General features: G+C 34.3%; 1 protein-coding gene and 1 pseudogene across 1 annotated transcript; both read right to left on the reverse strand.

The window, feature by feature from the left end:
* Positions 1 to 630: 630 nt before the first annotated feature.
* Positions 631 to 12,283, reverse strand: part of LOC110637114 (uncharacterized) — a 72,897-nt pseudogene continuing 61,244 nt past the window's right edge.
* LOC110662638 (uncharacterized) lies at positions 3,630 to 6,624 on the reverse strand. Its single transcript, XM_058138753.1, has 4 exons — positions 6,222 to 6,624; positions 5,618 to 5,742; positions 4,111 to 4,784; positions 3,630 to 3,774 (listed from the first exon to the last, which is right to left on the reverse strand). Exons 1-3 carry the CDS (start codon positions 6,420 to 6,422, stop codon positions 4,487 to 4,489), a joined length of 624 nt encoding a protein of 207 aa, XP_057994736.1. The 5' UTR covers positions 6,423 to 6,624; the 3' UTR covers positions 3,630 to 3,774; positions 4,111 to 4,486.

Consider the following 12,283-nt stretch of genomic DNA (forward strand, 5'->3'; position numbering starts at 1 on the left):
AAAAGTTTATTGTTCATTCTCTTATCCTTTCTAAGAAGTCACTCTGGAGATGAGAAATGAAATGCACAGTGACATATAAAGAATGAATAAAAAGTTGGCGACCAGGCTTCTTGTGTGTGGGAAGAACGATAAAACACTCAGACCACATGGCACCACACTAAGCGTTTTCGGTGTACACATTAATATTTTTTCACGAATTTTTCTTATCTATATTCAATTTATTATAAATTTAAAATTTAAAATATAAAATACATGTGAAATTTATCAATTAAATATATAAATTTTATATTTGTATTTTGAATCATTGATGCATCATGATCTAAACAAAAATTACCCTTCTTTTATAATCTCGTGAGGTCTACTTTTTGTATTATAAAAAAGACTCATATTTTTCACAATAATGTAAAATCTATTTTTATATTATGAAAAAAAACCCACAATTTTATGAAAAAATAACACCCTTTTGAAGTGCTCGAAAAAGTATTCTATAATCTTACTCATACAACATATGTGCATCACAGCATTAGGCCTTGAGCTTTTAAACCCTATTGACAGTCAGAAGGCAAAGGAAAAGGAAGAAATTTTAAATGGAAAACATAAATTGAAGAAAAGCTCCTGTTAGTTAAACAAAATTCCTGCCCTAGAAATGTGATATTTACATTTTATTTTTCTTTTGTTAGACGAAATAATAAATGAATTACATAATTGAGGAATATTTCCCTCTCTTCACATCTTAAACCATCCCAACTTCGCTGGTATTCAAACTTGTAGATTGTTGTCTTCCAAATTAAAACCATCAATACACATTATTTACAATTGTGTTTCCTATGCTTAGTTGGATCAAGTTCTCCAATAGTGTTCCATCAACTGCACATATTTTGCAACCGTATATTTCACAGGAATTTGCAATCAAACACTAACATACACAATATTCTTTCCATATTTCCTGAACATATTACTTGTTAAGAAGTTTTTCATAGCAAGTCCGATGAACACTGCAGGAAACAGTTGCCACCACAATCAGAACTTCAGCAGCCTCCATTACCCTATCTGCAAGGAGTGCTACTCTCACTCGTTGAAGAGCTGCCACTGCCAGTTCCCTTCCTGTATTCCCACTTCCGCCAAAAACAACACCTCTCAAAGCTTGATAAATACAGTCAGAAACTCTTGCAAATATAGGATCCCTAGCTTGCGAGCTCTTTCCCAACACGTTTTCCATAAGCATCTCCTTTGCTTGGAGCTTTTCAGCACCAAACACAAGGCCATTGCCTTTTAGTAACCCGCTAATTTTAGCAACAATCTCTGATATACCTACATCTTCAACACTGTCTAACAGCTCATAGAGTTGCTTCATGACCTCGGATACTATATTTTCCATGTCTAGAGAATTGGTCACTAGCTTCTCGGTCAGAAGTATTTGGCAGAGGATCAACAAACTGGAAATAAAACATTTAGTCACAATTGGTTTCATCACACAATTGCAGATAACAGCAAGACAACTCTTTTTTTTTTTTTTTGGATTGAGAAAAAAGGAAGGGGGTGGGGGGGTGGGGGGCAGGTGACGGCCTAGATTAACAAGACAAGATGAAAATCCAAAAATTCACCAACCTGGTAGAAATAACAATGGTTTTCTGAAATTGTGACTGGACAGATCTCAGCCTGGAAATATCAAGTTTAAGAGTTTCAGGGAGAGCTTCTGGCGTCAGGCCTCCTATCCCACTTACAAGCTTTAACAAGCCACGCCTAACCAATTTATCAACCCTTTCTCCATTGCATCCTGGTTTGTTAGAACCTGGAAATATTGTACATCAGTAAATATACTCTATTAATTTTAAAAAGACTAAAAGAAATACTCAATAACCACTTATGAAACCTGTAGCTGAAGATCCAATCTTTGATACCACTGAAATGGCGCCTCCAGTTCGAAGAGTTGTTGGGAGTAACACTTGGGAAGACCCTAAGTTACTTGTTAGAGCAGATAGAGAATCTATGTATTCATCCCACTCTTGCTCTGCAATTGGATGCACAGATGAAAGCCATTGCCTTGTTAATGTTAGCGAGGACAGAGCATCAGTTGGTAGTCCATATCTATTGGCAAAAGCATTTTTAAGATATTCCAGACCAGTATGCCCCTTGATGAGAGGTTCTACAAATCTAATACAAGCTTTGCTGATCTCTCTCTTAAGAGCCTGCAAACAATCAACCACTGTAATTTATGATGGAAAAAGGAAGGAGGACAAATTTTTAAAAATGTGAGAGATATATAATCAAAGACAGAAGGATAGCATCTGCACTAGATTTTTGGAAAAATGTAAAGTATTTATTTTTTAACAACACCTCTACCAGAAAACGAGTAAGTACTTTGAGGATTTACATCTCTATCCCACATGCTAGCAGAACAATAAATGATAATCATAATTCTGAATAAACATAGAAATCATCTAAATTGGCATACAAACCTGAACATTGTTCTGATCTTTATTGGCGGCATTAAGAGTATCAGCTAATCCATGGTGATGTTCATGGATAATTTCATTAACAAGTAATTCATTCTCACTAGCCAACAGTGGATCAGAGCGCTGATGGTCATCGATGATCCTTTTGGGTGGAGAAGAACTTGTTTCTTCACCTGGAGAAGAATCAGCTATCTCATAGGTGGAGTGAATTATGGCATTGCCGCTAGACCCTTGACAACCTTCAGCCAAATAACTTGTCCCAACAGAGATGGGAAATGAAGACCCCTCCAATGAATGAGGTGGACATGATGATGAAATCTGACCAGTAGATGATTTCAATGGACCCACAGATTTCTTGTCTCCAATAAATTTCGACCGCATTTCAGTAAGAGCACTTTCCATATGTTTAAATCCGGCATTACCGCTTAGAAGCTGCAATTTTCCCCTTATAAGTTTCTGCTCGTCCAAAACCTAACATGGTGAAAATTATTGAGGAAAATATTAGACACAGGAAAAAGTTCTTCAACAGTTAGCTATATGCCATGGGCAAGCAAACATCAACCTGCTTTTTGGTAGCCTCCATATCATCAGCAAGAGTTTCATCATCTCCTAAAGTCAGCTTGCTTTGCATCATAAAGAATTCAAGTTGGCATGCAGCTCTCACCAAATCCCCCTCTAGCAGTTTAGCATCCTTTAACTTCCATGTCACAAAGTGATGCAGGTAATGGCACCATGCTTTATCACAAGCTTCCAGTTGAAATCTGAAGGTCTTCTGACTTGGAATTGCAGAGGCTATTTCCTCTTGTGAAATTTGAATAGGGCCATCTATTATAATCTTGACCAAAAACTCAAACTCTCGAACGAAACTAACTGCAGATTCAGCTAGAGTGATCTCACCCTCGCCTTGTCCATTGAGAACTGCATCTGGGTGTCCTATTATCATGTATGCACACAGCACAACTTTGATAATTTTACTGGCATCTGAGCTTCCTCTTTAACAGACTTGGTTGGTTTGGCTCCTCTTTGGGCAGTATTGCTAGAATTGCCTGTATAATTTGGGAAAGCAACAAACCTAAGAAGGTGATCAATGTTGGCTAGACTAGATTGACGACCTCTGACTGCCCATGAAAATCTGAGGCGACTCTCCAGACGGTCAACTAAAGCTTTCACCGTATTAATGGTTGTTGTTGACTTGATATGAAGAGCAAGCTGCTCAAATGGCATTGCTTTAACAGATTCTTCATTGATCCCCAAGGATACATAAGTTTTTGCCAGAGAGAGAGTAGTTTTCCTCAATTTTACAAAGCGCCTCCAGTACCTGTTAAATTCCCAAAATCACAATTACATAGAACATCAGAGGAAAATTACATGGAAATATTCTCAAATGATTTGTTCACTTCTCATATACGCTGACATGTTTACTGTATCCGTTCACTACCACTCCTTTCCTCAGTCCATAAAAGCATTATATAGTTTAGGGGCTGTAGAAATAGCTTTTACCCCCAATTGTAAATAAAAAAAAATATTACTTTAATAAAAATAACCAGAGTTACATGAGAATGAAAAGAAGACATATAAAGGTTAAAGAAATGAGAAAACAAGAAAGGAAAAATACCCCCCCTCCTCAACCAAAAAAAAAAAATCGCATATTCACCTTGCTAACTTTCTTGAAAGGTACTCCTGCTCATGGCTCATTTTTGAGTTGGCATGCAGATGACTGCTCAAGTTTCTTCTCTGCCTCAAATATTCTGACCTTTGTCTCTTAGCCAAGTCATTATCAAATTAAAATCCCATAGAAAGAGATATTAATTTAAAACAACACATGATAAACAATTTCTTCATGGAAGATGCAACTTCAACCACTAACATACCCTTTTGAGGCGATCTTCCAATTGGTCCTTTTTTTCTTTCCTCTCGGTCTCTTGTTGACCATAGACGGACTGAGCTATCCGCCTTACCTTCAGTACTCTTGCACAGGCCCTCATTCTTTCTCCTTCCAACCTCCTTCCAACAAACCCAACCGTTTTCTTTCAGCAGGAACACGTTTTTTTATAAATAGCAGCACAGACACACTGTTTGTACTTGTTCTGCTTAGACATTTTTTGCTTCAATGACAGAGCTGCTTGCTCTCTCTTTGCAGCTTCCCTTTGTTTATGGACTTGCAGGAGAAGTATATGCTTTGCCTCTGCTTGTTCAACCTGTGATTGAACTTTAATGCCAAGCTCATCAGGTTCCTTCTCAAAATGTTTTTCTATTCCACTTTTAGCTGCTTGCCACATCTCATCCAGCCTTACCAGGTGTATCTGAGCACTAGTAAGAATGCTTTCCCTGCTCATTTGATCATAATTTGAAAAGGATAAGTTTATGTTATGTTACATTTGAACTGACATGTGAGCTACAGTTCGCATTTAATTGTTACATCTTGGTCATATATACTACTTATTGTTCTACACACCAGTAATAGCACACTGTCAGTCAAACATACTCACCGTTCTACACTCTAGTAATAGCAGACTGTTGCATTTTAACACGTCTGCAAATCAGTTTTAGAATCATGAAATGTAAAGCTTAAATTTTGTCATATTACTTTGTATTTGAGTTCATCATAAAATGACAAATATAAACACGAAATTTGTAATTTGTGCATTTTACATTCACATATTATCTTCATTGATTGGATCGAACGTAGGCATTGTGCTATGACACTTGTGTCTGTGACAGCCCAGTTATGCAACAATCATCCACAACCGCAATTTAAATGTTGCTGCATATGGGCCACCTCATAACTTATGCATTATTGGTTCAAAAACAAAACTTAGTTGCACCTAACCACATGATCATGGATAACTTTTTGACATTCAAACACATGTGCAGGCTTCCGAGGCCGAACATCATAAGATAATGCCATCTCATCCCTACAATCACTTAATTTGAGGCAGGAACGAAATAAACAGTTTCCAGTTGGCTCAAACAATTAGAGATGAAGCTGCAAATCCATATTTGGCAGGAAGTTCAAAAATAAAACTGACACAAAACTTAAATCCTTCTTGCTCCAATTGTTTATTTTCCCTCGCACTTGTCTATAATATAAAACATCAGATAGAAAATCCAATATTATCTAATTTCCTATGTTTCATGGAAAAAAAAGGCCTACATATTACCGTTTCTGCTCAGCAGCATTGAGACTTGCTTCAAGCCGTTGAGCAAGATCTTCCCCTAGGCAGGAAGTCTGTGGAGAGCTTCTCGACTTGGGCTTTGCTTTACTTGACAGGAACTCGTAGAATTGCTGCTCAACCAACAGAGAAAACATCCTTCAGCAGACCTTAATAAAATTAAAGCCCTCAAAACAAAAAATGAAAATCAATCATCCTACTCAAAAAGGCATTTGCTGCAAGTCACCAGAACGTGAAAAAACCAAACTAACCATACTGCCGAATTTTCGTTGGTAACTGATACATCAAAATTAAGATCACAAACAAAACATTCATTGAGAAGAGAGCAATTTAAATAGAAAAGATGACTTGATCTAGTTCAGCTTTTAATTTTCCAGGGAAGAAACAATCTATCGCATGAAATCCATAACTCAAAGCAGCTTTCTTTCCTCTCCAGGTTTCTAGCTTAATAATAATAACATTATTAGTTGAATTCCAATTAAACAATGGAAAACATCACGATAAAAAGATACTTGAGGGATTCAAAAAGATCCATAATCAAACGTCTTTTGTGGATCAAAACCACAGAAGCCAGCAAGTCACGTAAATTTACCTGTCGACGTATATTAGCCTCTCTGAGCTTAGCTTCGATGTCTTCAGCAGAGAGAGGGGTTTTAGGCTCCGCAAGCAGACGTCGTCTCAACCTTCGAGGAGGCGCCTTCAGCTGAGGTGAAAGAGAAGACGACGTTGTTTCCTCCTCATTAGCTGGAAAATTCAACGCAACTCCTCCAGCCATCCTCTTCGGCTCCGTCATTTCCACTCCGGTGGTCGCGATTTTATTGATTTGTAATAAAAACTAAAAAATGATGGATTTTGGTCTCGTGGACAAATTAAAGCTGAAATGAAGAGAAATGGTGAATTGGATCGCACAAGAGAAGCGTATGTACGAAAACAACAACAGAAACCAACGAACTTGTGCTGATGTAACTTGCCTTCATCTCACTAGAAAGTCTAGAATGTTCTTTTTCTTCCCCTGAAAATGTTCTTTCCGCTTCTGGATTTTGTAACCCTCAACGGTGACGTATCTTGCCTAGTCATTGTGGCCAACGGTAAAAAGGGTGAATAAAGTTATAACCGGAAAAAAAAAAAATTATCTAAGTAATGAAAAATTTAAACAATTTACCAAATTAATGTGATACTTTAAAAGAGAAAAAAAAAATGTGGTGTCACTCAAAGTGGATTTTATCTTCTTTTTTCTGCGCGGCATTTCATCATAATAAACATCTCACGTGGAATTTGTTACAACAGTTGCATGGGATGAGTTCTGTGCCTTGGGTTCTTTTTGGCCATTTTAATGAAATCTTATATTAGTTTTGATAAAAATGATGGGTCGGCTCAATCTCAAACTGTTATGGATGCGCTCAGGGAGATGGTGCAAAGGTTTGGGGTACGTGATTTAGGTCTTTTGGGCAATTCCTTCACATGAGATAATGGTAGGGTGGGGTTGCATAATATTCAGGAAAGTTTGATCGTTTGTTGCTTATGGTGAATGGTTTTTGTTATTTTTAAAGTCTCAAGTGTTGCACTGCCTCTGATCATTGTCCCATTTTGCTAGATACTCAGTCATTCTATGGGACAAAATTGGGGCAATAAACCCTTCCATTTTGAGGCGACGTGGGTTTGAGATCAACGATGTGGTGAGGTCATTCGTTATGTGTGGTGTCGATCTAATAAGTGTGGTTCGAGTTTTGTTCAGTCCAGATTGCAACAGTGTGCTAAAGTGCTTGGGCAGCAGAATAAAGAGCAATTTGGTCATGTAGGCAAGCGGATTAAAGGTTTTATGAGGGAGTTGGAACATTTACAGTCTGAACCCAGAGAAGCTAAAAATGTGATACTTTAACAAAGTTTAGCTTGTGTTTTAAAGGATGAGGAGGTTTTCTGGAGATAGTGTTCACGGGCTTTGTGTCTAAAAGAGGGGGATAGAAATACTATATTTTTCCACCAAAAGGCCACTAATAGAAAGCGAAGAAATGGGATTTTCAAGTTGAAGGATGAGGGAGGAAACTGGGTGGGAGGTGAGGAGCAAATTTCAACAGTAATTCAAAATTACTAACAATTTTTTGCCACTTCGCAGCCTTAAGGTGTAAAGGAGGTGGTTGGGGCGATTGATTCTAATGTAAATGATGATACTTTTTAAGATTCTGGATGCTCCATTTTTAGCAAAGGAGATTATTTTAGCCTTGAAGGGTATGGATCTGCTTAAAGCTCCAGGTCCTAATAGTATGCCTCCTATTTTTTATACCACCTATTAGAATGTAGTTGGTTAGATGTGATTTTCTCAGTCTTGGGTTTTTTTGAATTCTACTTCCATGCCTCCCAATTTCAATCATACTTTCTTAACTTCGATCCCCAAAGTGAAAATTTCAAAGACAATGAAGGAGTTGCACCCTATGAGCTTATGTAATTTGATTTATAAGCTAATTTCTAAAGTATTAGCTAGTCGCCTCAAATGTGCCTTGTACCCTTTATTCATGAATCTCAAAGTGTGTTTATCCTTGGGATTTTAATTACTGATAATGCTATAGTTGCTTTGGAGACTTTCCATTCTATGAAAACTAGATGCAAAGGGAGACGAGGATAGTTTTTGCATTCAAATTGGATATGAGCAATGCATATGACAGTGCTATTTGGAGAGAGCACTGTGGCAAATGGGTCCCTCCTCGTCTTGTCCAGTTGCTTATGGCCTGTATTTTGTTTATGTCATTCTCCTTTCTTGTGAATGGGAAAACTACTGGTGGGTTTTCTTAAGAAAACCCAATTGATAATATGTGTATTATGATTATTTCTTGTATCATATTTTTTTTATAAATTTTATAAATTAGAAAAAATTTCAAACAGCTAATCATATTCCATCCAAAAATATAAATAGAATGAATATGTCAAATATTTGGCATAAGGCATGAAATTAATTAAATAAATAAAAAAAGTAAAGTAAAAATTTTTAGCTCTAATTAGACATGCAAGCAGTCCAAAGAAGGCAACTGCATGGGGTTTGGGTTTACAAAGGCAGTCTTAAAATTCCCATTTTATTTTGCTGACAATTATGTGCTTTTTGTAAGAGCTGCTAGAATAGAATGTTATAAATTGAAGCATATTTTGACCCAATATAAATGCTAGAAAACTCTGGAAGTTCTAGGGCACCCCACACTACAAGATATTGTTAGAATAGAAACGAAAATTAGAAACAGATTGTATTTGCTTCTAATTTGTAACGGATTTACAATAGAACATAAACTAAATTTATTTATAACGTGTTGCAACAAATTAAAAATGGAATTTAGAAATAGAAAAGAATCTATTTGTTATTTCGAGTGCAAAAAAATTAGCAATATATTTAGAAACAGAGATTATAAAAGAAAATATTTCATTTCTAATTTTAGCACTAAAAATTGTGTCTCTAAATTTAAAAATAGATTAAAAATGAAATAGATAGGAATGGTTTCTAAATTTGAAACGGATTCAATTCTCTTTTAAATCCATTTTTAAATTTAGAAATGGATTGGATTTTAAAATTTGTTTCTAAATTGTATAAATTGAAAAGAAAGCTTAAAAATATTGAAATAAAATTTACTTCTTCTTACTTATGTCACTCATTTTTTTATTTTCTTTTATCTCATTTCACTCTTTCTCCTATTTCCTTTGGTTTCTTATCTTTCTTCCATTTCCTTTCATTTCTTCCTCATTCTCTTCATTTTATCTTTAATATCATTTTTTCTTTTTCTTTTTTTTCATTTCACTAATACTTTTTTTTTATTTTATCTTCTCTCGTTTCATTCTTTTGTCCATTTTATTCCATTTTCTTTCTCATTTTCTTTTTATCTTTCATTTTATTTTTCTCTTCTTTTCTTTATTAATAGTTTTTTATTTAATTTTCCCTCTTTTATCTTTTTTTTTTATTTTCTTTCACTTTCTTTTGTTTCAAATTTTCTCTTATCTTTTTTCTTTTTTATTCCTAACTCTTTCTCCTACTTTCATTTTTATTAGTAATTTATTTTTTTTAGTGATTTTTATTATGATACAATTGCAGTAATTTTTTATTAATTTATTTTTATTTGTAATTTTTAATAATAATTCATATTGTTTTTAGTAATAATGTATTTTTATTAGTAATTTATTGATAATTTTTTTTATAATTTATTGTTTTAATCTTGTATTTGTATTTTTATTAGTAATTTTTTAAAATTTCTATGTTTATTTTTTATAATATTAGTAATAGTCTTTATTTTGTAATTTTAGTAGTAAATTATTATTTTGTTCAAAATTTACTTTTAAAATAACTTCAAAAAAAATAATTTTTAAAAATAATTTTTTATTTTTCACTTTTATTAATTAGAAACAGAAAAACATATGTTTCTAAATGTATTTTTTAAATAGAAGTGGACAGGAATATGTTTCTAATTCAAAATAGTTTAATCTCTTTTTCTAAATTAAAAATGGAATATATTCCGTTTCTTATTCGTTTCTAATTAAAAATGGATTATAAATGGAAAAATTTAGAAATAGAACTTGAAACGGAACCCATTTCTAATTTAATTAAAAACAGAAATCTTTGATTTAAAAATGGAAAGTTTCATTTCTAAATTGTTTTTTTTTTTTTTTTTCCTTATAGTAAGGCCAGGGATATTTAGAATGGATGGAAAGCACAAGAAAAAAAAAATATAAATTTTGAGTTTAGAATAAGAAAATTAGGTTTAAGGTTTAGTGTAACACCCATATGTTTATTAGTTTAGTACATTCCATTGTTTTGGTGACCAGTGTCTGCCCGGACAGTTGAGATGTATAAAACCATATTTAAATCACTTAGATAAGCTATGAACAAAAATTACTAGCAACTACATGAATGTAAAATGGAAATGAAGAAAACAAAGCATAATGTGTTAAATAAGCCAAGGCCACAGCGAGTGACCGAACCGGAAAGTGACTGCGAGCTCAGTCGCTGCCCTAATTTCGTGTGGGACCCTGTACACTGCAGACCTAGGAATAATTGTGAAGTTAGTAGAAATGAGAGAACCACAGAAAAGAATTGAGAACAAGGTTAAATAATTGAATCAGGATTCAGGAAGCAATCTAGAGTTATTGGAAAAACGTATCAGACCGGTAAGGGCAATTTGGTCAATTCACCCTTAGAGGTGACTCATAGCCTAAATGTCCATTAAAATGTAGAAAATTAAATTTATGAAAAAGAATTAAAAAAGTGAAGAGGTGTGTAGAGAAAGAAAGACAATTTCAAATTTTAATTCTTTTATGACATCACCATGATATATTGATGGCACAATTAAAATTTTAATTCTCAAATTATGAAAGTGGGGATAAATATCATATTAAAATACCAATAATTAAAGAGAAATTCTATCTTCTTCTTCCTTCAATTGTTGCAGTCCCCTATGGTCCTCCTTCCTCCTCCATTTTTCATCCTTCCAAGCTCAAAATCTCCTTGAAATCTCCCTTATTTTCCATAGCCACTTGAGTAAAAGTTTGATAATTGAGTGTGAAAAGAAGATTGGGAGCAAAAGGATTGGGAGAAACTTGAAGATTAGAAAGATTGAGGAGAGCACCATTAAAGGTAAGTTGATTTTAAGCTCTCTTGTTATATATTGATTGAAATTGAGTTCAAATATGTAGAAATAATTTAAGAAAGCATGAAAAATCATGCATGAATGGAAGTCCCACGAATTCAGCTAGCCTAGGAAGATGTTAGATTTGATGAAAAGTTATGGAATTAAATGTGTATGTAAACTCAACTGAGTATGTAGATGTAAATTGCACACTTGAAATTCATGAATTGTGCAAATTAGAGAATTAGGGTTCTTAATGAATTAGGGTTTTGATAGCATTTGGGGATTTTGGTGAATTGATGACCAATTGACATAATTGATGCTTAAATTGGTCAATTTGTGTGTTTAGGAGTGTGATTGAATGCATGGAATGAATTGAAGTGTGAAGGTGGTAATGTCCAATTTTGGACAGCTTGACCTTGGTCCACTCAAATGGCCATACTGAAATTCTATTGCTCCAATTGGTGTAAGGCCAATTTGAGATGAAAATTAAGACCGAAAATAATAATTTTCATGTAGAAACTTTACCTTAAAACTGACCACAAATTAGTGTAAAATTTAGTTAAATCTGGATTAGGTACCCTGCCACTGGATAAAACTGACCATATGAACAGTACATGTTCAAATGGTCATAACTTGGTGTAGAAAGGTCCAAATGACCTGATTTTTATACCAATGGAAAGCTATGACATATTAGAACAACTTTTATGAAGAGCGCAAACTCAAATTCTGACCATAACCTAGTCAAATTTCTAACCAAAATTGGCTCCCCATATCTGCCAGAATCTAAAATATGTCCAGAATTCTGGAATTGACCAATCCGGCCAGTTATGGTTAAATAGCCATAACTTGAGGTACAAAACTCCAAATGAGGTGATTCAAAAGGGGAATTAAACTAGACATAATAAGGAACAACCTTGATGAGGAAGGTTTAGCCAAACTTTCACTATAGAATAGGCTAATGGAACAGTGAACTATATAGACCAAAATCGAAAATTTGAAATTTGACCCTAATAGGCCTTTAATTGTAATTGGCAACTAAGGCCAACAAAATTGTAAC

This window comes from Hevea brasiliensis, chromosome 16 (assembly GCF_030052815.1).
Source record: "Hevea brasiliensis isolate MT/VB/25A 57/8 chromosome 16, ASM3005281v1, whole genome shotgun sequence".
Classification (NCBI taxonomy): domain Eukaryota; kingdom Viridiplantae; phylum Streptophyta; class Magnoliopsida; order Malpighiales; family Euphorbiaceae; genus Hevea; species Hevea brasiliensis.

Coding starts and splice junctions, on each gene's coding strand:
- LOC110662638 (XM_058138753.1), bottom strand. CDS start 6,422: ATGACGGAGCCGAAGAGGATGGCTGGAGGAGTTGCGTTGAATTTTCCA. Junction 5,743..6,221: donor AGGCTAATATACGTCGACAG/GTAAATTTACGT, acceptor TTGGTTGAGCAG/CAATTCTACGAGTTCCTGTC. Junction 4,785..5,617: donor AATGCTGCTGAGCAGAAACG/GTAATATGTAGG, acceptor TCAAATGAGCAG/GGAAAGCATTCTTACTAGTG.